Source organism: Danio rerio, chromosome 4 (assembly GCF_049306965.1).
Source record: "Danio rerio strain Tuebingen ecotype United States chromosome 4, GRCz12tu, whole genome shotgun sequence".
NCBI classification, from domain to species: domain Eukaryota; kingdom Metazoa; phylum Chordata; class Actinopteri; order Cypriniformes; family Danionidae; genus Danio; species Danio rerio.
Window position 1 is genome coordinate 21,435,650 of NC_133179.1, and position 23,113 is coordinate 21,458,762.

At 36.0% G+C, this 23,113-nt stretch overlaps 1 protein-coding gene across 51 annotated transcripts in view; it reads left to right on the forward strand.

Moving 5' to 3' along the window:
• The window catches only part of nav3 (neuron navigator 3), a 177,899-nt gene that overhangs the window by 27,873 nt on the left and 126,913 nt on the right, over positions 1–23,113 (forward strand). For all 51 annotated transcript variants that reach the window (XM_073946576.1, XM_073946590.1, XM_073946582.1 and 48 more), the window contains exons 2-3: positions 21,197–21,314; positions 21,914–21,966. In XM_073946576.1, coding sequence (XP_073802677.1) covers positions 21,197–21,314; positions 21,914–21,966 — 171 coding nt within the window. The remainder of the gene's footprint in view (positions 1–21,196; positions 21,315–21,913; positions 21,967–23,113) is intronic.

Here is a 23,113-nt window from a genome sequence, read left to right on the forward strand (position 1 = left end):
AACCAATATGATGAGAAAATATAACATTATATGTTAAGTGTATAACAACGTAGCCTGTGATTAGTAGATTTAGAATTTAGAAACTTGTTATTAGGGATTGCACTGGCCTGAAAGATCTCATTTTTAAATTTTGATCAAGTTCTATACTTTTTGGCAGTAATGAAATGATTAGCATAATTACATTTGTAAATGTAGCCCACTTAAGTTTTGGATTTGAAAGTTTTAAATGTTCACGGGAAATGGACATTGTTAAAATTTCAGAACCGATTGGTATCGAATTCCAGTATCATGGCAAACCTATGTGATATGCTCAGTATAATATAACCTCTAATTGCTTGTAATAAGCATTTGTGATATGTTGATCGATCAAAAAGCAGGACCATGGGGTCAGTTGCATAAACTTTATAAAGTTTAAAAAGTTCTATTCAAGAATGAGAGTAACTTTAAATCAGTTTAAAAGACTCAATAATGCGGTCTCATTATTAAAATTTCAGTCAACTTTTGCATGGAACAAAGGTTCACTGTCTACTCTGATTTAATCTGGCCACAGTCTCACCTTTATTCGCCATAATAGATTGAGACGAGGCTGTCTATATAAATGTAATATTTGAAATTCAGAAGGCAGTGAAGTAATAATGCTGAGCTGTAGACCTTCATCTCCCTCTCTAATTTTTCTCATATGTATTTTTAAAGGCTCTTTTGTTTCCATGGTGACGCACAATGTTGGCGCTCTGAGGTTAAGGACAGTTGAGCTGCTCTGCTTGATTTTCTGTCATTCTTTCATTCAGCGTCTTTCATTGTCCCGTGTCCTCGTTCACATACGGGTCAGATTCACGTTTACTAAAGCGTCAAGACACGCTGTGCTCTTCATGAAGGACAGATGTGCTGGTGTGTGTACAGCGGGCTGGTGCCCAGTAGTGGAAATCCAGATGTAGAGGAAAACTGTCTGAAAGTTGTACTCATTCATTCATTAGCTCATGGATTAATTAGTTGTTTTTTGTTTTTTTTTATTTGTTCTTTCAACACGCTCATGCTTATTTATTCATGATTTGTTTTATTATTTCCTTAGTTTATGTTTTTGTTTATTAATTAGTTCATTCAATAATTGGTCATGTATTCATTCATCTGCTTCCAAGTTGATTTATCAATTGATCAGTATATTCATTTTTAGGCCTATTGATTAGTCTTTTTCTTCACTGAACTCATTCACACTGATTCTTTACTGAATTGATTGATAGATTGATTGATTTATTCATTCATTCACTCATTCATTCATTCATTCATTCATTCATTCAGTCATTCAGTCATTTACTCATCTATTCATCCGCTAGTTCATTTAACTATTGATTGATTGATTGATTGATTCATTCATTCATTCATTAATTCATTCATTCAGTCATTCATTCAGTCATTTACTCATTTATTCATCCGCTAGTTCATTTAACTATTGATTGATTGATTGACATTTTCATTCACTTTATTTCCAGTAATAAATTAATTGATTCATTCATTCGGTCAGATTTTGATTGATTAATTGACTGACTGATTAATTCATTTGTTTATTCATTCATTTATTCCTTTATTTAACATTAATATTAGATTTATTTCATTCTTTTATTCACTAACTCATTTATTCATTTATTCATTCATTGAACATTATTTATCTTTTCAGTCTCATTTTCATTCACCGGTTAATTCATAAATGTATTCATTTTCATTCACCTGTTCTTTCTTTCTTTCTTTCTGTCTTTCTTTCTTTCTTTCTTTCTTTCTTTCATTCTTTCTTTCTTTCTTTCTTTCTTTCTTTCTTTCTTGTCTTCATTCATCTGGTCTTTCTTCCTTTTCATTAATTTATCTGTTCTTCCTTCCTTTGTTGATTTGTTCGTTGGTTTGTTCATTGGTTTGTTCGTTAGTTTGTTCATTCACTCGCTCATTCACTTGTTTGTTCAGTCATTTATTTGTTCATTCGTATGTTCATTTACTCATTTAACTATTAATTGATAGATATTTTTAATAATTGATTGATTTAGTCAGTCATATTTTTGTTTGATTGATTGATTCATTCATTCATTGATATATTGATTCATCCATCCATGCTTCCATCCATCCATTCTTTCATTCGTTTATTCATCTGTTCTTTTTTTAATTCATTCATCTGTTCTTCCTTCCTTCTTTCCTTAATTCTTTTTCTTTGTTTGTTTGTTTGTTTTTTCGTTTATTCAACTATTGATCGATCAAACTTTTTTATTAATTGATTGATTTATTCAGTCATATTTTTGATTGATTGATTGATTCAATGATTGATTGATTGATTCATTTATTTATTCATACATCTGTTTTTTCTTTCTTTCTTTCTTTCTTTCTTTCAGTTGATTTATTCATATGGTCTTTCTTACTTTCTTTTCATTTATCAGTCTGTCTTTTCTTCCTTCCCTTTTTTTCTTTGTTCAGTCATTCATTCAACTGTTGACTGATTTACCTTTTCATTAATTGATTGATTTATTCAGTCATATTTTTGTTTGATTGATTGAATGATTGATTGATTAATTGATTGATTGATTGATTCATTCATTCATTCATTCATTCATTCCTTCCTTCCTTCCTTCCTTCCTTCCTTCCTTCCTTTCTTTCTTTCTTTCTTTCTTTCTTTCTTTCTTTCTGTTAATTAATCCATCAAGTCTTTCTTCCTTCTCATTCATTTATCTATATTCCTTCATTCCTTCCTTCCTTTCTTTCTTTTCCATATCACTTTTATTTTTTCTGCATGCACACGTGTATCAAGTTAAAGATCATTAGGCTTGCGTTGTGTATTCGCCACGTGATTACTATCTAAGTTTTTCAGAGGTCCACGATTCTCAGAGTTTAGGGATGGTTTTGGGTCAGTGCAAAGGCTACAAATGGCAACTGAGAAATTCTCAACACCCCACCACTGACAAGCCATTACTGTTGTAATTTTAGATCTTACATTTTTTTTTCTCTTTCTCTGTAACTGCAGAGTTGACTGAGGGTCTAGACGGACAGCAAATAGGAAAGGCCAGTGATTGAGTGTGGATATAGTGACCTCAGAGGCTCAGATCCGAACTCTGAAGGGTTCATGATGAGTGTGTGTGTGAGAGACAAAGTGATCTTATGTTTTTAATCTGCCAATGTATCACACAGTCTAGCTCTTTTTCACCTTTAACCCCATTCAGAATGAGAGAATGGCCTTTTAGCAACAGGCCTTTAACTAATACTACTGCCTCGGCTATTATAACCCATCTAAGTGTGTGTGTCGCCCAGGGCTTGACTACCACAGTTTACTGTGAAGAAAGGAAAAATTTAATAATTTTTAAAGTTAATAGACATATAGGATGAAAGAACTAGAAAAAAACTGGAAGAGTTGTTGACTCTCTTCTAAAAGTATTGATGTGATTTGTGACATTTAATTTTCCAGCCAGATAAAGGGGGGCTTCTACCATCTCAGTTTCCCCACCTGCTAACAGCAGAAAGAAGGAAAGAGAGGGATTTTTTTGGGGTTTCCCCCTCAGGTTTCATCTTCTCTGACAGGCCTCATTTTAGATGGCACTCGTCTCCAAAAGCTTTGGTCTGTGAGGCACAAAACATTAGAGCTCTAAAAAAACAAGTGTGTGTGTTTTGGTGTCTGGAGGCAAGTTGTATTTATGGGACACATTTGAATAAAAGAGACAGAAAAGTAAAGGGTTATGCGAAAAGTCAAAGATAAGCTAAACAAACAAAAGTTTAACTTAAACTGTGCTGACCGTATCTGAGACATGCTCTTCATGATCATGTCAAACTTTTTTCACTAATCCTCAGTTTGTGTGGTCAATACAACACATTTGCAATTGCTATTTAAAAAAAAAAAAGTGGGATATACACCTTGATGATGATGGTGATTATTATTATTATTATTATTATTATTTATTTTTTATTTTTTTATTATTATTTTTAGTAGTAGTAGTGGTAGTAGTAATAGTAATAGTAATAGTAGTGGTGTAGTGGTAGTGGTAGTAGTATAGTAGTAGTATGTGTGTGTAAGTGGTAATTGAAGTATTTGTTAAATGTTAAAATTTGAGCAATTAAAATAAGTAATTTATTATTATTATTATGATTATTATTATTATTATGATTATTATTAATATTATTGTTGTTAATAATTTAAATGAAGAAAATTGTAATGCATGGATATGTAACAATAATGATAATGCTTCATAATAGCCTTTTTTATTTTTTATTTTATTTTAGTATTATTATTATTATCAATTTAAATGAAGAAAGTAAGTGTAATGTATGTATATGTCTAAAGTAATTTTAATAAATGTAATATAATAGGTAATAACAATAGAAGCAATAGTAGTAGTGGTAATTACATTACTAATAGATTATCATTAAATTAAATGAGGTAAATAATTTAAATAACAACATGTATATGCAGCTTATATAACACAATATAACATAACATAATACAATATAATATTTAATGCTTCATGCCTATTTAATTTATCCTTTAAAATATTATTATTTATATTGCTATCAGTAGTAATATTGTACAGTAGAAATATATTTTTTAAATGAGTAATAATTCAGAATCTGTCAATAAAAGTTGTTTTGAGCATTCCTTCCAAGTGACTCAGTATCCATCTTTCCCCTCTAGCCACTAGCTTGGCCTTTATAAATGTCCTCAAAGTGATCAGAGGACTGGGTTTCCCTCTCCGCGTTCCCTTGACAGGTGTGCACTCATGTGCCTGTGTGTTTCCCCTCTCCTTTCCTCTCCTGAGCTGATATTGTTATTATAGCTGCGCTGAGTGAAGGAGTGGAAGCCTGAATGCTGTGCCAACTAGAGCAAAAGCTTTCAGCTGAGTGGAGGAGGAAATTTCATCCAGGAAAACTGCTAAAGCAGTTCAAGGCGTTTTTAGAAAGCATCCCAGGGAAATCCTGAACGACCTCTGACCTCTGATAGACACATGACTTGGATAGCGGGAAGTGTGGGTAAACATGAATGAGTCAGCATTGATTAAAGACAGTGGAAAAACCTCAAATCTAGCAAACATGAAAAAGAGTAATAAAAAATCAGTAGCTGTCACTTACTAGTGTGACTCACACCATGTCAGACATGAGTAACACTTACACTCATTCACTGGCAGATGTTCCAAACTCCCAGAAAAGAAGCTTTTACTGTAAATACCATCATTATGGATTACATAAAGTAATTCACTGTGACACAGTTGACTCAAACTTAATGTCTACCAGCTACTAACTTAGTGTTTTACGGCAGACTCATATTATAAATCAACATACTGTATGCACTGAATAGGTCTGGTTTTTGTCCTTTGCGTGGTGAGTAATGTTGTCCTGGATAAAGCGTTTTCAGTCATGAGGTCAGTTTTTAGGACGACCCAGAAGGCTAATCTGCCATGGGCTCCCTCAGGAATTTTTTAAGACTTTCTTTAAAATAAGCAGTTCAGGTTTCTACAAAAGAACTACAATGTTCTTTTGATTTGTCAAACACATAAGTTGAAATTCTTATGGTAGTTGTAGTCTTTTTTTATCAACTCGTTAGCTGAGTTTGAAAACACAGAATTTGGGGTTCAGAAGGTTTTAAAAACAACAGTTATTTGATTTTTCAGGCAAAAAACAGCAATCCCATGGGTAGCGCCAGACAGAATCTGCGGACATTCTTTGCTAATTGTGCTCAGAATTAAGTAAAGAATCTGCAGATTTATGCGGAATGATTTTAGGGATATCATAACTAAAAACTTAATATATTGAATTAAAAAACTACATTTTAACTTTTTGAAAAACATTTATTTTATTGCAGAAAAAACACTTAAAGTTTAATATGTTATTTTTATTTTATTTTTTTTTACATTTGAACTCTTACCCCCTCACTCCACAATGTATTGTCATATATGGGCTAAGGCAAAGAAAAACATAGCCCGTATTCCACATACAAAAATACACATATACACATATCAATCGACCAGTAGCCTGAGAGGTATTTGCTTGTGCCACTGAATAAACAGATCCTAAATTTTATGGTACTCCTTTAATTTTCCATTTATATTGTAGGTGATTCTTTTCAGTGCAATGTAATATGTCAAATCTTTCAGGCAGTGGTCAATGGATGGACTTTCTATGTTCTTTCAATAGAGTGCTATCAAACAACTTGCAATAACACGACGCATATCAATCATTTTAGTTTAATACATTTGAGCATAAACTGATAAATTGTACATAAATCACATTGACATATTAATAATACTATTATTATATCACAATAATATTAGTGGAATTAATTTAAAAAACTGAATAAATATTAATGTACACACATTTACACAAGTAAATTTCTGCGCGCGCAGATTCTGTATGGGCCTACCTATCGGTTAAATAAGCAGTTACAGTTTTTACAAAAGGACTACAATATTTGTGTGATTTGTCAAGCACATCAACTGAAATCTTTGTGGTAGTTGTAGTCTTTTTGGATCAACTTGTTAGCCAAGTTTGAAATCTTAGGGTTTAAACAGCTTTAAAAACATCATTAATTTGATTTGTCGGATAAAAAACTGAAACATCATGAGTGCTTAGTTCATGTTTAAAAATTTGATAGGCACCTACACTTAGAAGCATAGGGATGCACCAAAATATAAACAACATTAGGGTGCCCTCAACTAGCTTCCTCATATGTCATGATTAAAGTTTCAAATAGCTCAATATATTTATGAATGTATCGCACATGTGTGCGCAGATAACAGGTCATGGAAAACCAAAAAAATAAAAAACAGCATCCTCACTCTCACTATCGGTAAAAATGATAACAGACCCCACAGCTCTGATAAGTTACTGTTCTGACGTGATGAAAGCTGTGGCTCTCATTATACAGACCTATACAGCGCTACCCTACAGCAAGGCTTTTGTGTTAAATTGTAGCCATTATTGTTTGCATTTGGCTTCGCTCTAAAATGATTCATAAGTGAATGAAAATGACTCAGCATATTTAGGTTTCCTGCTCGATGGATTCTGGTGTGGGTAAAAATTCCAAGCTTTCCCCTCCTTTCTGTACCTTCAGCACAATGTTGAGTGAAAACGCTGTCCTCTAGTGGATGCTGCTGGCGGTGCCGAGCAAAGCAGACAGTCAGGCTCCAAGCAGTCCGGGTGAAGATGCAAATCAAAAAGCCATTAGAAAAAGCCAGCGAGTTAAATCACATTTGTGAAGGTTGCACAGATTGATTTACATACAGAGAGAAAGTGTCTCCTGAATTCAAAGTAACCATAATCCCACTCTCTTGCGTCGATGAAATATCAGGACGTTTTTTTTTTTTTTGCGTCAAAAGTGTTCGACTGACCAGCCCACATAATTATTGATTGTAAAACCAATTAAAGTTACGTCAATGTGACAGGAATGTCAGACTGCAGCAGATGAAGAAAAGCCCCATCTGTGTTTAATATCAGCTCAACGCTACGTCAAAACCAAAGATGAGCTCTGGATTTGACACTTATCATGTTGCATCGTGATTATAAGAAAATCAGGGCTTTGAGGTGCAGAAATACACATGGTAACTGCATTACCCATAATTCCACAAAATCAAAATGTCATTGGTTTAAGATTACACGCAGTTCACTTAACCGCCAGCGTACTTTGACTTCATTTATGAAAGTATTCGGGCATTAAATCTAATCAGTTACCTTTCTGTGTTTTTTTAACCACAAGTGTGTGTGTGTGTTTGTGTGTTTGTGTGTGTGTGTGTGTGTGTGTGTGTGTGTGTGTGTGTGTGTGTGTGTGTGTGTGTGTGTGTGTGTGTGTGTGTGTGAGTGTGTGAGTGAGTGAGTGAGTGAGTGAGTGAGTGAGTGAGTGAGTGAGTGAAGGAAGAAGAAATCTATGGAATGAAAAACAGTGTACATTTATAAACTTCGCTATACTCAAGGTCACAGGTTGAGCGTGCTGTTATTTGGGTGCGCGTCAGTGGTTCTCTCCAGGCTTTGACTCACCTTTCAGTCGCGGGTGAGCATGAGGCCAGTCTTAATTGAACACTAGCAGGAAGCGTGACTAATTACTCGGAGGAGGAAGCCTGACTCGCTGCACTGCTGCAATCGCTGCTCTTCCAAATGCAATCCATTCTCACTGATATCCACTTATGGGACGTGAAGGCAGCGTACAAATACAAGTGTGCTGACTCACCCGAACCCCCCCTCTACTTTTACAGTCATACTGCATTAACAATGGATGACATGTGAAGCTTTCTTTTGTGAAATTTAGAGGAACTTGCTGTCTATTAACCTACTGACTTTTTTTTTTATATCAGATAACCTCAGTGAAATTGTACTCTAGAAGTCTGCTTTAAACACTAGTGAGTCACCTATAGATAGACTGCTTAAAAGAGCAGCATGATGAGACTTTATATACTATGCTCTGCATAGACCATACAAATTTTTGTCAATCACAAAAAGACAAGCTCACAATTGATTTATAATAATGTCTGATATTAAATAAATGTATACATTAGTTAATCTGGACTTTTTAAATTTAATTTACACAGTTGTTTAATTTATGTTTTTTTTTTGAAGAATGGTTCTTCATGAATCCATTGATTGAGGCAAAAATTGTATTCCTTTATTTATTCATTTTAAATATATTTATACTGTATGATTGTTTAGGAAGTTCATACAGCGCTTCAAATGTTTTTTTTTTGTTTTGTTTTGTTTTTTGAAGAAGAAGTGTCTCATTTTGACCAATGTTGCATTTATTTGATGAGAAATACAAAAAAAAATTTATATTGTGAAAACATAAACATTAATTCATTTTCCTTTGGCTTAGTGTCTATTTCAGAGGTCGCCACAGCAGAATAAACCGCCAACAATTCTGGCATATGTTTTACTCGGCAGTTGCCCTTCCAGCCACAACCTAGTACTGGGAAACATTCATACACACTCATTCACACTACAGACAATTTAGTTAATTCATTTCACCTGTAGCACGTCTATGGACTGTGGTAGAAACCGAAGCACCTGGAGGAAACCCACGCAAACACATGGAGAACATGCAAATTCCACACAGAAATGCCAGCTGACCAAGTTGGAACTCGAACCAGCGACCTTTTTGCTGTGAGGCGACAGTGCCAACCACTGAGCCACCGTGACGCCTCATATTAACATTTTAATGGTAATTAAAATCTAGCTAAATTTAAAACTTTTCTATAATTTGTTGATCAAGACACGTATCATCACCGTTAAAATAAAAACAACTTAAACTTTAAAATTTAAAAATGTACTGACGCCTTAAATTGCTGCCTGAATGGGCAGCTGTAGGTTTTTTAGCAAAGCTAATGTCTCTACCACTCAAACCTCCTACATGTACATATCTGTCACTTGTTGCAGACTAACTGGTGCTCATGAAAGAGTTGATGGAGGTTAATTACACGTTTGCTATTTACTTTTCTAAAGAGGGTGATTTATTTAGTGAAAGTGCCTCTTACAGGTCTGCTGCTAATTATAGAAACATACACAAATTGCATTGTGTCACTAAGAGATGAAAAGGTTCTTGCTAGAATAACTAAAATGCTATTTCCTAGATCAGCTATATATATATATATATATATATATATATATATATATATATATATATATATATATATATATATATATATATATATATAAACACCAAAGACTTTAGATCAACAAAGATGGTTCACTAATATGCAATATTATCAGTATGGCTGCCACAGCATAGGAAGTCTAGCTCTCCAGTTGAAATAGCAGATTCGTAGTTACAGCATCCCCTGTCTTTTGGAAACTACTGTGTTTCAGATTTTATTGCTGATTTGAAATATTTAATTAGGAAAATGTTTCAGAGCTGCACATCAATAGATTTGCTCTTCATCATTTGAACTGAAATTCATCTCTGAAACTGCACTGACACAGTTTTAATGTACTAGAACTACTGTGTTTAGCTGCTTTGACACAATCTACATTGTAAAAGCACTATAGAAATGAACATGAATTGTATTGAATTGTTGCGAATATGGCCACTGTGTAAACAGACTTTCTTCAAATTGAGTTTGTATACGCATGACGCATAAAGAGAAATATTGTTTAGATTTGCAATAAAGCAAATCACAGGAACTTTTCTTGAAGTGCGAGGGCACACACGTCCTCTCTCTTTTTAAATAAACCTCCAAGTGTCAGTTCACGTGTAATTTCACAGCCATGAAATGCCATTATGCAACGTAGTAGCACATGAGGATGCAATTGACATTTTGGGGTGAATTATATCTATAAGGCACATTTTATTTCACAATTTTAGATATTACAATGTATTGTTACAGCTCTATATATCTATTCGTCAGTCACTTTGGATGAAAGTGTCTGCTAAATAAATAAATAAATGTGACCTAAAATGCCTTGTGCTCAGTTAAAAAAATAATAATAATACAAGTATTATGACGTGCTACCTGCAGATACAATCACTCGTGACAAGATACACCAGATTACAATGTGTAAAGGGATGCATTATGAATGGAATTAATGCATTATATATATGGCCTTCATAAAAAAGTGTTACTGAGTGTTGCTGCATTTCACCTTGAGACAACAGAATTATTTAAAGACTCAGATGGTTAAGCTCTATTTCACACTGGATCCCACTGGATATACTTTCATTTTCTCATTATTCCTTTCAGCTGAATGAAATGTGCTTACTAATTAGATGACAAAACCTTCTTTGGAAGCGTTGCATGGTTTAGTAATGGCATGTTTTGAAATGGGGCAGCCTAAGGAGATTTTTCTTTTTTGCAATGGTGGAAGTAAGCGTCACTACATTGTAAGTCGTATTAAACAGCATCTTGTTGTGTTTATCATGATTTCCATGGTAAATTGTTGGATAGTGGAGAGCTTTCACTCAAAATTGACAGGTTAATATTGACATGGAAACTTTTGACTTGTGATTGCCACATAATCTGGGCAAGATCCATCTGCAGTGTTTGACTGACATGTAAAGCAGCCAACCCAAGTTTAAAGTTCACATTTGATCCAATTAAATCTTGGCATTTTTGTCGAATCCTCCCTGGTGACACTTGGAACAGTACGCCCTTCACTGTTTGTGCTCAAGAAATGCAGGGAGCCTTTATAAAGTCCCCTCGGCTTCCCGTAAGTCCCAAATGTCGCTTCACAGCTTTTGTGTTTTCTTCCCACATGTTTCTGTCCCCAGTTTTCTTCATCTCTGTATCTTTCTGTCCCTCCCTGTCGCTTTCTCGCTCTCCTCATTCAGCTGATTGACAACTGCAAGAGAATTTAAGAGACTGGCACCCCTGCCGTGAAGTCCTTCATATCTCTGTTTCAACTCTCATCAAACGAGAGTGCTTTGTTGGCATATTCCTGTGTATCAGAACTAAAAACATTCCCACTTTTCTGGGCTACACACAAAAAAATATTTTAAAAGTTTTATTCTCACATGTTCTGTTTCAAAGTTAGAATCTGATTGGATTTTCAAAACTTTAATAAATGTTTTTTTTATTTTATTACAGTGTTCATATCATAAAGATAATTGGATGCTGCATTGTCACAAGTAATGTATAAAATAATATAGAAATATTAATACACACGCACATACAATGCCTGACATAAATTAGTACAGCCTTTACAGATATCTGTTTTAAATGATACTTTCTATAGGATGTTGTAAAATAAGATAATTTCATACAGCATATATATATATATATATATATATATATATATATATATATATATATATATATATATATATATATATATATATATATATAACTAAGTTAGTAAGTATTGTGTATTTACATTATATGTATATAGCGCATTTATTGTGTATGGCCATACACCCAAAGTGCTTCACAGTCTCTCCACACCCTCACCAGTGTGCAGCGTCCACTTGAATGATGCAATGGCAGCCACAAGAAAATGGCACCAGTGCACTCACCACACACCTGCTATAGGTGGAGTGGAGAGACAGTGATAGAGCCAATTCGGTGGATAGGACTGATTGGGAGGCCATGATGGGTAGGGGCCGATGTAGGGAATTTGGTCAGGACAGCGGGGTTACACCCCTACTCTTTTTGAGAAGTCCATTGGTACACTGAAAAAAATGATGTCTGCAAAACTGTTTGCAAACAATTTATTTTTGTTGAATTCAAACTAACAAATTACATTTAATAAAACTCAACTTAATTTGTTTGTTTAAATTTATCCAAAATAAATTGTTTATAGCCACTTAACGTAAAAAAAAAAATTGTAAATCCAAGGAATCATCTCTGAATATTTTTTTAGTATGTTTAATGACAACAGAGGGTAAGGACTTTGGTTTAAAGTCTCATGCGAAAGATCTCACAACAGTATAATCTCCCCTTCACTTTACTGGGGCATTAGGACTAACATAGACCACAGGTTCAGCGCCCCCTGGAGGCTTCACTTAAACCACTTTCAACAGCAACCTAGTCAGTACCAAAGTCAAAACTGAAACTAATTTAACAAAATAAATAAAGATCACTGTGCAAAAATTAGCTCACAACAATAAATATATTGGGGAAAAATGAAAAATTACGAGAACCATAAAAAAGTAGTACATTTCGGTATGTTGTTACATTTTGTTAAAAACACCTCATTAGATTTTTTATGTATTATATTTGTATTCCTAAAGATGTTAGGTAACCAAACTCTTATTTTAAAGAATTTAATTATCTAATAAAACATGTGTTGTTTAAATGCATTAAAATATATTGTCTATATTCACCAAGAAGTGGATACAAAAATACATTATAAACTAATTTCAGTTTGACATTAATTTATGTACTAATTGTACACATTTATTTATTTATATTATTATTAATGTGTTTTTTTTTTGCGCTAACATGTTATTGGCAGGTTTCATGTGGGAAAAGAATACTGCTCAGGTTTTATAGACAAGCTACATCCCATTTGCATACAAGGAAAGGTATTTTATTTGTTGCCCGGCAGGAATTCCAGTCATTAACAAGTGGCAAGGTTACAAATGTGTTTGATTTTACAACGTGTTGCATTATTTTCCACTTAAAGAGGCATTTTTCCTGTACGGTGCTCAAAGGAGAAGAGTTTGGCTGTAGCTGTGAATGTTTGTGGACCTTTAATGAAGCGGCCACGAGGCTGACAGGTGTGATTATTGGGAACATTAAGTGAGATGAAGGGCTACTGGCTCCTTTGGACAAGATAATGATGTTTGTACTGGAAGGAAGAAATCCAGAAACTGTTTAAAGACGCTTTGAGAGAAAGCGAACAAGTTTGGCATAGCGATGTCTTCCAGATGTGTGAAATACTGTAGACCAGTTTAGTTTGTGAAGATTGCTGTCAGTATGTGTGTGTGTGTGTGTGTGTGTGTGTGTGTGTGTGTGTGTGTGTGTGTGTGTGTGTATATAATATATATATTTATATACATATATATATATATATATATATATATATATATATATATATATATATATATATATATATATATATATATATATATATATATATATATATATATATATATATAGAAAGAGAGAGAGAGAGAGAGAGAGAGAGAGAATGGTGTTAATGTTAGAAATGTTCTTTGTTGATAAGTAGGCGCAATGCCATGGATATATAATAGCATAGACTTGAAGCACCCAAACTCTAGCCTATAAAGAGGTTTTCACACAACCTACTTCATTTAACATCAGTGTTTGGTTTGCTTGGATAACAAGAACACTATTTTCATCCACAAACCATACCAGAGTCAGCCTAAAAATGCTGGTCTGGAATATTGTTCATGTGAACTGCGGTTGGTCAAACTTTATATTTTAGTTTGTTCAGTCTCTTTCCTATCTCTGAGCCGCAACTCCAACTTCAATTGTTGGTCACGAAACAGCTATTATGTTCAAACTTATAACATTAAGGCAAAGACCGAGGGTCATTTCATCATATTGTAGCCTTGTTTCACACTCATCATCGTCATCCATTAATTGTTACAGCCTTCTTAACTCTGGAGTATATTCTCAGAAGATACTTTAATTACCGAACTGCGGAGATGGGAATTCTCTGAGTCTGTGTGCTTTGGTATGGATGTTAGCTGCTCCGTGTGAATTCTCAAGGGAAACTAGACTAAATGAGTCTCTGTTTGCAGCCCTCATGAAGATTTGAATGTACGATCAACATTCAAACCAACACCATTAACTCCATTGACAGCAACTTACATTGATTAATTCAGGTCAGCTAATGAATCTGGCTGCCGTTTGTGTGGATCTTCAGTCAAGAGCACGCAAATGGCAAACCTGTTATCTTCCTACATGCTGATATATAATTAGGAGGAACATTTCACCAGTTTATGTTGGTCAATTGTGAAATCTCATCAATGAGAATGCTATCGGGCAGATTTGCTATTTCCTATAAATTTCACACTCCCCAAATGTCAGCTTCGCACCAAGTCAACAATGATAATGTCATGCCAGGTTAAAGGAAGGGACATTTCTCATGCTCTTGTTTCAACTGTGTGTGTGGGTGTCCTGGCCAAGACTAGCATTTAGGAGGCACATCTCTCAATGGGATGAGGGGCAGCCAAGGGCCAGTACACACACAGGAAACTAGTACTGACAGCCCAACTGCCTGCACTTCCTGTCAAAGCGCGCAGTGGCGTCTCGTCCTTGCAGAAACGACAAACACTCTCGCCCCTCTGTGCTGAGGGTCTCGTCTGGGAGAAATGTTTGAAATACACATTCACAACCGTATACACACAATAAAACCCTAGACCCCATCCTATTCCAATCTCCCCCGAGCCAAATGAGAGAATCACAGCCATATGTCAGCCGTCTGCGCTTCCACTCATGTGGTGGAACGTCTTGCCTCGTTATGAATGGAAAACTACCATGAAATCAATGGAGAAACTGCATTAAACTGAGTGTCGCACAGACTGACGGCTGGTGCGCTATGGGTAAACAGCAGTAAGCTGTGTTTGCTGCCGCCTCAGCCCTGATTCAGCAAAGTCTTGCTCATCTACAATGTCATAAGATGATGATTCCCTTTCCTCAAGGTGTCTCACTATTCCTGCTTGCTGCTGACACATTCTGTACTGTATGTGTCCCTCTACAGTCTCTTTATTCAATCGTTATTAGTAAGTTTTATGATAAAAATGTTTTTTTTCCTCCTTGGACATTTCATTCCAAACCCAGACTTTTTTCTAAAAGTCTTTTAAAATGTGTATTATAAAAAAGTATTTTGATTGAATAGACCAAAATATTCTTCAGAATATATTATTTAGTGTCCAATAGAAAACAAAAAAGGTTTGAAACAACAGTGAGAATAAACGATGATAGAATATATTACATCCTGTCATCTATATTACAATATATAGTACAATCCCTGAAGGTATGAAAGGTGGTATCTTTTCAATAGGTACATTTTTGCAGTTAAAGGGTCCATAATGGTACCTTAAAGGTACAAATTAGCATCAAAATATTTAAAAATGTGCACTATTGCACTGTTAAGGTACTAATATGTACCTTTAAGGTATCAACATGAGTACCCAGTTTAGCTTAACTTACACCTGCTTAATAGTTTCTAGTAGGGTTGAACACCTAAGTTAGTTGAATCAGCTGTGTTTGATTAGGGTTAGAGCAAACCTGTGCTCCAGGTATGGCCCTCCAGGAATCAAGCTTGAGACGTGTAATTTAAATACAAATGTGTACCTTTTGAAAAGATACTGTCCTGGTGACAGCTCTTTTTCCTTTAGGTATAAAACTTTGCCATATGTTATCCACTACCATGGTTAGTTAAATATCTTATACCACTGTATAAGATGCCACTGTAGACTCTTTGGGTACAAATATGTATATTTTTGAAAAGGCACTGCCCGAGTGACAGCTCCTGTCCCTTTATTTCCTCCTGCACTCAGTGCAGCAAATAAAACATGTAAAGATACTCTAAAACACTCATAACATCTAAGAAACAACATACTGAAGAAATACTGTTTGCCTTCTGCTCATCTACAAGCAAACACTAATAGCACTTACAATGTAGTCAGGTTTTATATTCGTGCTGTAAATGTTTAAGAACAAAGCTGCTGTATAACAGCTTCCTTGTTGATTTGGCTCCATCCATTTCCCTTGATTTTGTTTTCAATTATTATAATCGGTTCCTTTAATAAAATATAGAAAGGTTTACAATCCCGCACGGCCCTATGTAACTCAATTTATAACATTACACAACAGCCCTCAAGTGTTTCAAGGCTGTTAAATATTCCATATGCTTACGGGGCCCCTTATAAATTATTAAGCAAAACAATTCCATCCTTTTGCTGTACAGTCCTGTGAATTATAATCTGAAAGCCTTCAAATAAACCCAAATACGGTCCGTTGATCAGTCTGAACTCACAGACCCCTCTGGCTCATGCATGACAGCTTTTCTCAGCTGCTGATTCCCCCTATTGGACAAACGCTGCAACTGCAGGCTTCCAGTACCTGCGCAGTTATAGGCACTGCATAGAGAGCAGACTGTAGAGAGAGCTGAACGCTGCCGTTTATCAACGGGACGCTGAGGACGGGGACAACCTGGACTCAGATACTCTTTAAGAGGTACACACACTTCACTTGGGCTTAACTTGAGCAGGCTGAAACAGCAGGGACTGTTGGCTGCTTCTTAGAGTCAGGGACAAAGCCTGGGGATTTGTGTTTTTGTTTGATGGATGTGTGTGTCTGGACCCATGTATGTGTGCGTTGGCAACCTGCTCACGAGGGGAGGAGGCTGCGCTCATGAATGACAGCCGTGTGAGTGTGTGTCCGTTTAATGCTTTGTGAACGCTGAGGGTGGCATAGTTAGGTTTTACAGTGAAGTGATGCATCAGCCAAACAAACGTTTACTCATTAATAGAGACAAAACCACAGTGTCAGAGCTGTTGGGATGAATCGAAAATAATGGCTTGCTGGAAAAGAAACAGTGACGCATGATAAATAGCTGTGAGTGAAGTCAAATGGTGCTAGGACACTAGATTAATGCAGTTTAGATTAGATCCAGTGCACATCTGGGGACCGAGGAGCATCGGGACTGACTTTGGGATGTGTTCGCAAGATGCTGCCGGGCTCACAGTGGGAAACCTCAGCAAGTTTGTCCCCCAAAATAACGGGACAGGAAACTGTTTAACCTTGGCTCAATGTACTTCCCTCCGTGAAACTATCGGATTGAAAAGACTGCTTTACAGCCAGTTTCCTTCTGCCATAACAGACGCTTATTTACAGCTGCAGACTGGCCCGATTCACCCTCCCTCGTGCCTGAGTGTTAATGGCAGCATTGATTAAAGCATTTACAGTGTGCTGCTGGTTATCATGTGCATTGGATAACAGGGCTTCTCTTTGCTATACTGTTTGTTGCCTAGGCTGATAAAAATGTTAATGGTGGTTTTCAGATGAACCAATCTGTTGCTAAGAAAGTAAATGACTGTGGTAATGGTTCTCTCAGGGAGATTTCATCTGTATCCACTTCTGCCCTCATTACCAAGAGGAGGAGAGATTCCTTTAGCCTTATTTTAATGAGAATCTCCTTTTCCTCTACCTGTCAGCTTTTTATTTTTCGTTTTCTGTTTATTTATTTATTTATTTATTAAGCCCAAGTTAAAGCTGACGTGTGTAATTTTTTTTGGGTTAAACGCCTTCTCTTATCTCAGCTTAATATGCAGAGAGAACTGTAGGTAACCCAATTTTCTCTGAAAAGTAAAATCACTGTGGCTCTGTGCTGTTTTCAAAACATCCATTTGTTTATTCAGCGTCCTAACCAGCACTGCACAGCAATGTTAGCTTAGCCAATAGGATTTGGGGAGTGGCTGTTGGTCTGTCCTAAACATGTGGCACAGAAATAAAAAAGCTTTTAAGCAACATTGAATTTGTATAAGTGTGGCAGACTAGGTTAGGTCCCAGGTTGTGAGGACCACAATTTAAGTGAATTTTCGAGAGGTTCACATGCTTATGATTGACTACGACTGATCATGCATTAGCTATCATATGATTTACAAATCATATGAATCCAAACACACATAAATATCCAGATTTTTTTTTTACCTTAGTCATCTTCGCCTCGAAGAATCCCCCTATCCAGCCCTACCCCCCCCCCCCCCTCTTTCCTAAAAAAACCTTGAAAGGGCGGCACGGTGGCTCAGTAGTTAGCACTGTCGCCTCACAGCAAGAAGGTCACTGGTTCGAGTTCAGGCTGGGCCAGGTGATATTTCTGTTCGGAGTTTGCATGTTCTCCCTGTGCTTGTGTGAGTTTCCCCTACTCCAGTTTTCTCCCACAGTCCGGAGACATGCAGTATAAATGAATGGAACAAACCAAATTGACACAGTATATAAGTGTTTCAGTAGTGGGCATTCACTGCATAGCCATATACTGGTATAGTTAGTGGTTCATTTCGCTGTGGCAACCCCAAATAATCAGGGAATAGGCCGAATTTGAATTTGGGGGAGCTTTTAAATCCTACCTGAGCCCCAGGCTCAAGGATCTTCTGAGCTCAGGGCTCTTTTCAAGGACAGCATGCCAAACACGCTTTATTATCGATTATCAGCTAATAGTGAACTCTTTAAAGTCAGAAAGGTGCTATGCTTAGTGTGAAATAGAACTCCGCATTATAGCACTACTTCAACAGGTACACAAAACATTTTGTCTGCTTCAGAAGAAACATTTGCACAGTACAGTACAAAAATAGGAAAGTATTTCAGTTTTTTTTTTTTTTTTTTTGTTGGTGTACAAATAACAGCACAGTCAAAACCATTCCTGTTCATACAAATACACAAAAACATTTTTTTTTCTTTTGCAAGATGATGTGCATGACACATTTTACCAAACCTCAGTGCTGGGCTTTTTATGGAAGTAACACTATCTTTGTGAGAACTACCCTGAAAAGCATCTTTCTCCATTGATGGCCATTTAAAAGTAGCTTTGTAGTCAGTTGTAGAAAACTGTAGACTCATAGACATCTTTCCTTTTTGTGCCCTCTATCTCATGGTGCCATCAGCACTGTTTTTTTTTTTTTTTTTTTTAGGCTTAAGTGATTGGCTAATGTAATTCATTTGAAAATATAAGCATTAAACCAGAGTTTACAAACATACAGCATAAAATACCTGACAGTGCTATTGCCAGCTACCTTCCGGACAAGTAAAAGCAAGATATTTTAAAGTGTTACTAATTTCACAATTCCAGACATGAAATAGGCTATTTATCTGTAGTTTCTGTAGTTTTTTGCTATCTGTCTATCTCTCTCTTTCTCTCTGTCACCTCACTCTCTTATCTTGCTTTCTCTTCCCATGCCTCTCTCTGCTTTCTTTGTTGATCTCTGGGTGAAAAAGGCAATACGAGGAAGACAGTGATTTTTTCTTTCCTTCCTTTCAAAGGTCCAGATGGACATTTTCTGCCCGTTGAGCACATGAACAACTGTGGCACTGCGGCACCCCTAATTCTCTCAACTCTCTGTCAGACAGGGAAAAGGGGAATGGGGTTGTGCTGCGAAGAATCACTCTCTTGTACTCCACTTCATTTCTGACCTTTTGCTAAGGTAAAACAAAATTCTGCTTCCTCCTGCATCCCGAGCCACAGGATGAACCAAAACATCAATATCTAAGCTAAACCATAACAGAATTCACCTGGCTTTGCTGATGCTGCAGAAATGTGTAATTTTTTTCACTTTTTTGTTGTTGCTGTTTTCTCTGCCGTGACTGGAGGTGTTGGCATGTGTGGTAGTGTAGCTGTTTGTTTACTCAACTCTCTGAGGTGACTGTGGTTTGGAGTGGTGAGCGGCAGCCTTTATTGGATCTCTTTTGCATTGTGTTATGTTTAAGTGGGAGGATGACTAAAGGGCTCTTCATCACCCTGTTCTCGTTAACGAGTTCTCATCATATGCTGAAACCACAACAGACAAAACCTTTGAACTGTGGCATCTTTGAGTGGAATGCTCCCTCTTGCCTGGCAAAGGCAGAAATGTGTTTAATTGGTCACTGTGTCTGAGTGCGGCTCAACTTTTTACGTTTTATGAGACATTATAATATGGTCTAGAATGAAACTCGGCATGAATGAAAATTCTTTTGAAATTTTACTGGGTTTGTGGGAGTAAATTAACTTTACCACTTTAAATACATTTCTGTACATCATTCAAAACTTTAACATGAAGCAGGGTGCAGATTATGGGGGTTTGGGGGTGGTCTGACCACCCTAATTAAGGCTCAGAATGTATAAATGAAGCCAGAACATATAGTAGAGAAATAGCAGGATGCTTGACCATTTTGATCAAGTCAGATACATGTTTTTCTTTGGTTGAGCTGAAAAAGTTGAGCCCCCCTGACAGTCTTTGTATAATTAACATACTAATATGAAATGTTACAGACAAGCCCCATACAGGCAACCCTATTAGTTGAAGGATGTGAGCTCTGAGAGTGTCCTTTTCCACTGGGGTGCTCTTACTTAGGTGGGAAATGGAAAACGGCTTGCCTCTTGTGTAATGAGATCTAATCCTAAGATCACAATGAAAGAGCAGAGCTCTAAGATTTGCGACATGAGTTTTTAAGGGGCCCTAGAACAGCCCCCTGAGGAACACCATATCCAAGGAATCTTTTAAACATATTATTGAGACACTAGGGGGTTGCATTGGTTCGAACAGGCTTAGTATATTAAGCAATAAATAAAGACTTCCTATTTAGTGTTCCCTTGTGCTGCTTTTAGTTTTTTTGCTGTTTCAGTTCTGGTGTAGTTCTGATATAAAAAGGAACCCCAAATGTACACCAAGGACCTAATTTAAAAGATACCTCCGATTTCAAAGTTCAAAGTGCGATGACAACAGCTTTTAGAGAAGAATTAGCTTTTGGAAAAGTTAAATTGTCGTAAGTCTATACTATCCATGTAATCCACATCTGATTAAATGGATCAGCAGTGTCACAATGTCATGCAAGGCCTGGAATTCATCCTGAAGAAAATCCAGATAATTTATTACAACTGCTGAGGTCTCATTGATAGTTTTGATTAAATTAAGTTCAGCTTGTCTATACTGAAGCTGGCTGCTTTTCTCTTTCTCTAATTTGCTTACAGGTCAGTTCTGAGTAAATTGTCTGTGAAATAGATACGTTTTGCCTGGTTAGGTCTTCTTCAGTAATCTGCATTGTCTCTCTAGACACTGTTTTCCTTTTTGTTCATCCATCTTCTTTTTTTATGCTTCCCATAGATCTACACTGATTGGGCGAACCATTATTTGGCTAAGTCCGGTTGTCCAAGGCTTATTAAGGACCTGACTCAGGACATACCCGATGGAGTTCTGCTGGCAGAAATCATCCAGATAATAGGTGAGAGCTCATACACAGTGCAGGCTAATAAATCTTCACAGTTCATTTGAGTGATAAATTTATTTGTGTAAAACATAACTACTTAGAGCGATTCAGCTTCATATTATTCTGGTCACGTTGAACTAGATTAGAAGTGAAGAAAATCTACAAAATGCGAATTGTACACTCTGTTTCTACACTATTAAAGCATGTGTGTCCCATGTGTTCACTTTAGTGAGCCCAGCGTGGTTTGCGTTGTGTGCATGTGTGTCAGTCTGTCTTTTTTTATTTTTCCTTCATTCTTTCTCCCCCATCCCGTTTTCCCCTCCTCTGGGCTGTCCTGAAACTTTATTATGAACCTCCAGCATACAATGGCAGATCTTATGTCACAAACTCACAACCGACAGCTGATGAATTAACAGCCGTTCATTTTCTCCTCTTTTTCTCACACACTGCAAACATACACATGCTCATTCAGTCACAAACTCTCACAAGCTGCACAAGCAGAATTTCTTGCCTCATGACTGTGGATGGAAAGCCACAGCCAAAGTCAAGTTTTTTTTTTTTTTTTTTGTATCAGTTTGCTGCAGACCTTTAACCAAGCAATATCGTTTTTGCAGCTAATGAGAAGATAGAAGATATTAACAGCTGTCCAAAGAGTCACTCTCAAATGGTAAGTGTCTTTTTTTATATTCATTGTATTTGATTTAGTTATTTAGTAATTGTGCACTGTAATTACATGATGCTTGTTATATTTTTCTGATGTATTAGTTTTAGACTTAATCTGCTATTCCTGGATGATTGATTGATTGATTGATTGATTGATTGATTGATTGATTAATTGATTGATTGATTGATTGATTGATTAATTAAAAAAACAATCCCTTTTTATCAAAGCATCTGCATTTTTCTCACATTTTTAAATTGTTGATCAAAAGGTTGAACTATTTGAAATTATTGTTTTGCTAATAGAATTGGTGCTTTTATTGGAAAACAAAAAAATAACAAAAAGATTGACGGTTTTGAAACAAGTGCCCAGTATTGCATTAACACCTACCGTACAATTTTAAGAAGTGTCATGGGATTTAAATCATTATATTCTATAAAAGATTGATTGATTATTTATTTATTTAATACATTTTATGTATCTCTTCATATTTCTTATATATACATTTGTGATATTGTTGTGATGACTTTACTCTTAAAATAAGCTAAAGTGTCCATATATTTTGTCACATATTTATATTGCTTTGTGAGAACAGTTTTATAATTTTTCAATCGCAATGTATCTAAGGTAAATAAATCACATTAGGTTGCACCTGTCATAAAATCACAAAGACTCTAATAAGATTATTATTAATAAAATTATAATTATTATTTTATACCTTTTGGTGTGGCAAACGATGATGTTTTTATTGATGTTTTTGGTCGGTTTAGGTTGAATCCTCTTTCTCCTCTGTTTCTGCTGAAGCACATTGCAGTGATTAAACTCTTGCTAAGCTGTACTACAGTAAAGGCTTTAGTGACCCCACAGGTCTTTTCTGCAATAGAATGGACCGACCGGGTACTGGGCTATAACTTTCTGCATGTCAATGAGTACAGCAGAGAATATTGGGATAGTTGCTGTGGGCTTCTCCTAACAACTCCCATGTAGGTATGCTTGTCAGACTGGAAGAGCACAAAGACTGCAGTAAAAGCTTTAGTTTTTTAAGTTCAAGGCTAACTGTGAGATGGTGTTTTGGGGGAGGCGTAGGAGGTTTCATTGTTTCATTGAATGCCCATTGATCTTGCACCTGCTGCCAGCATGTGTGTGCACACAC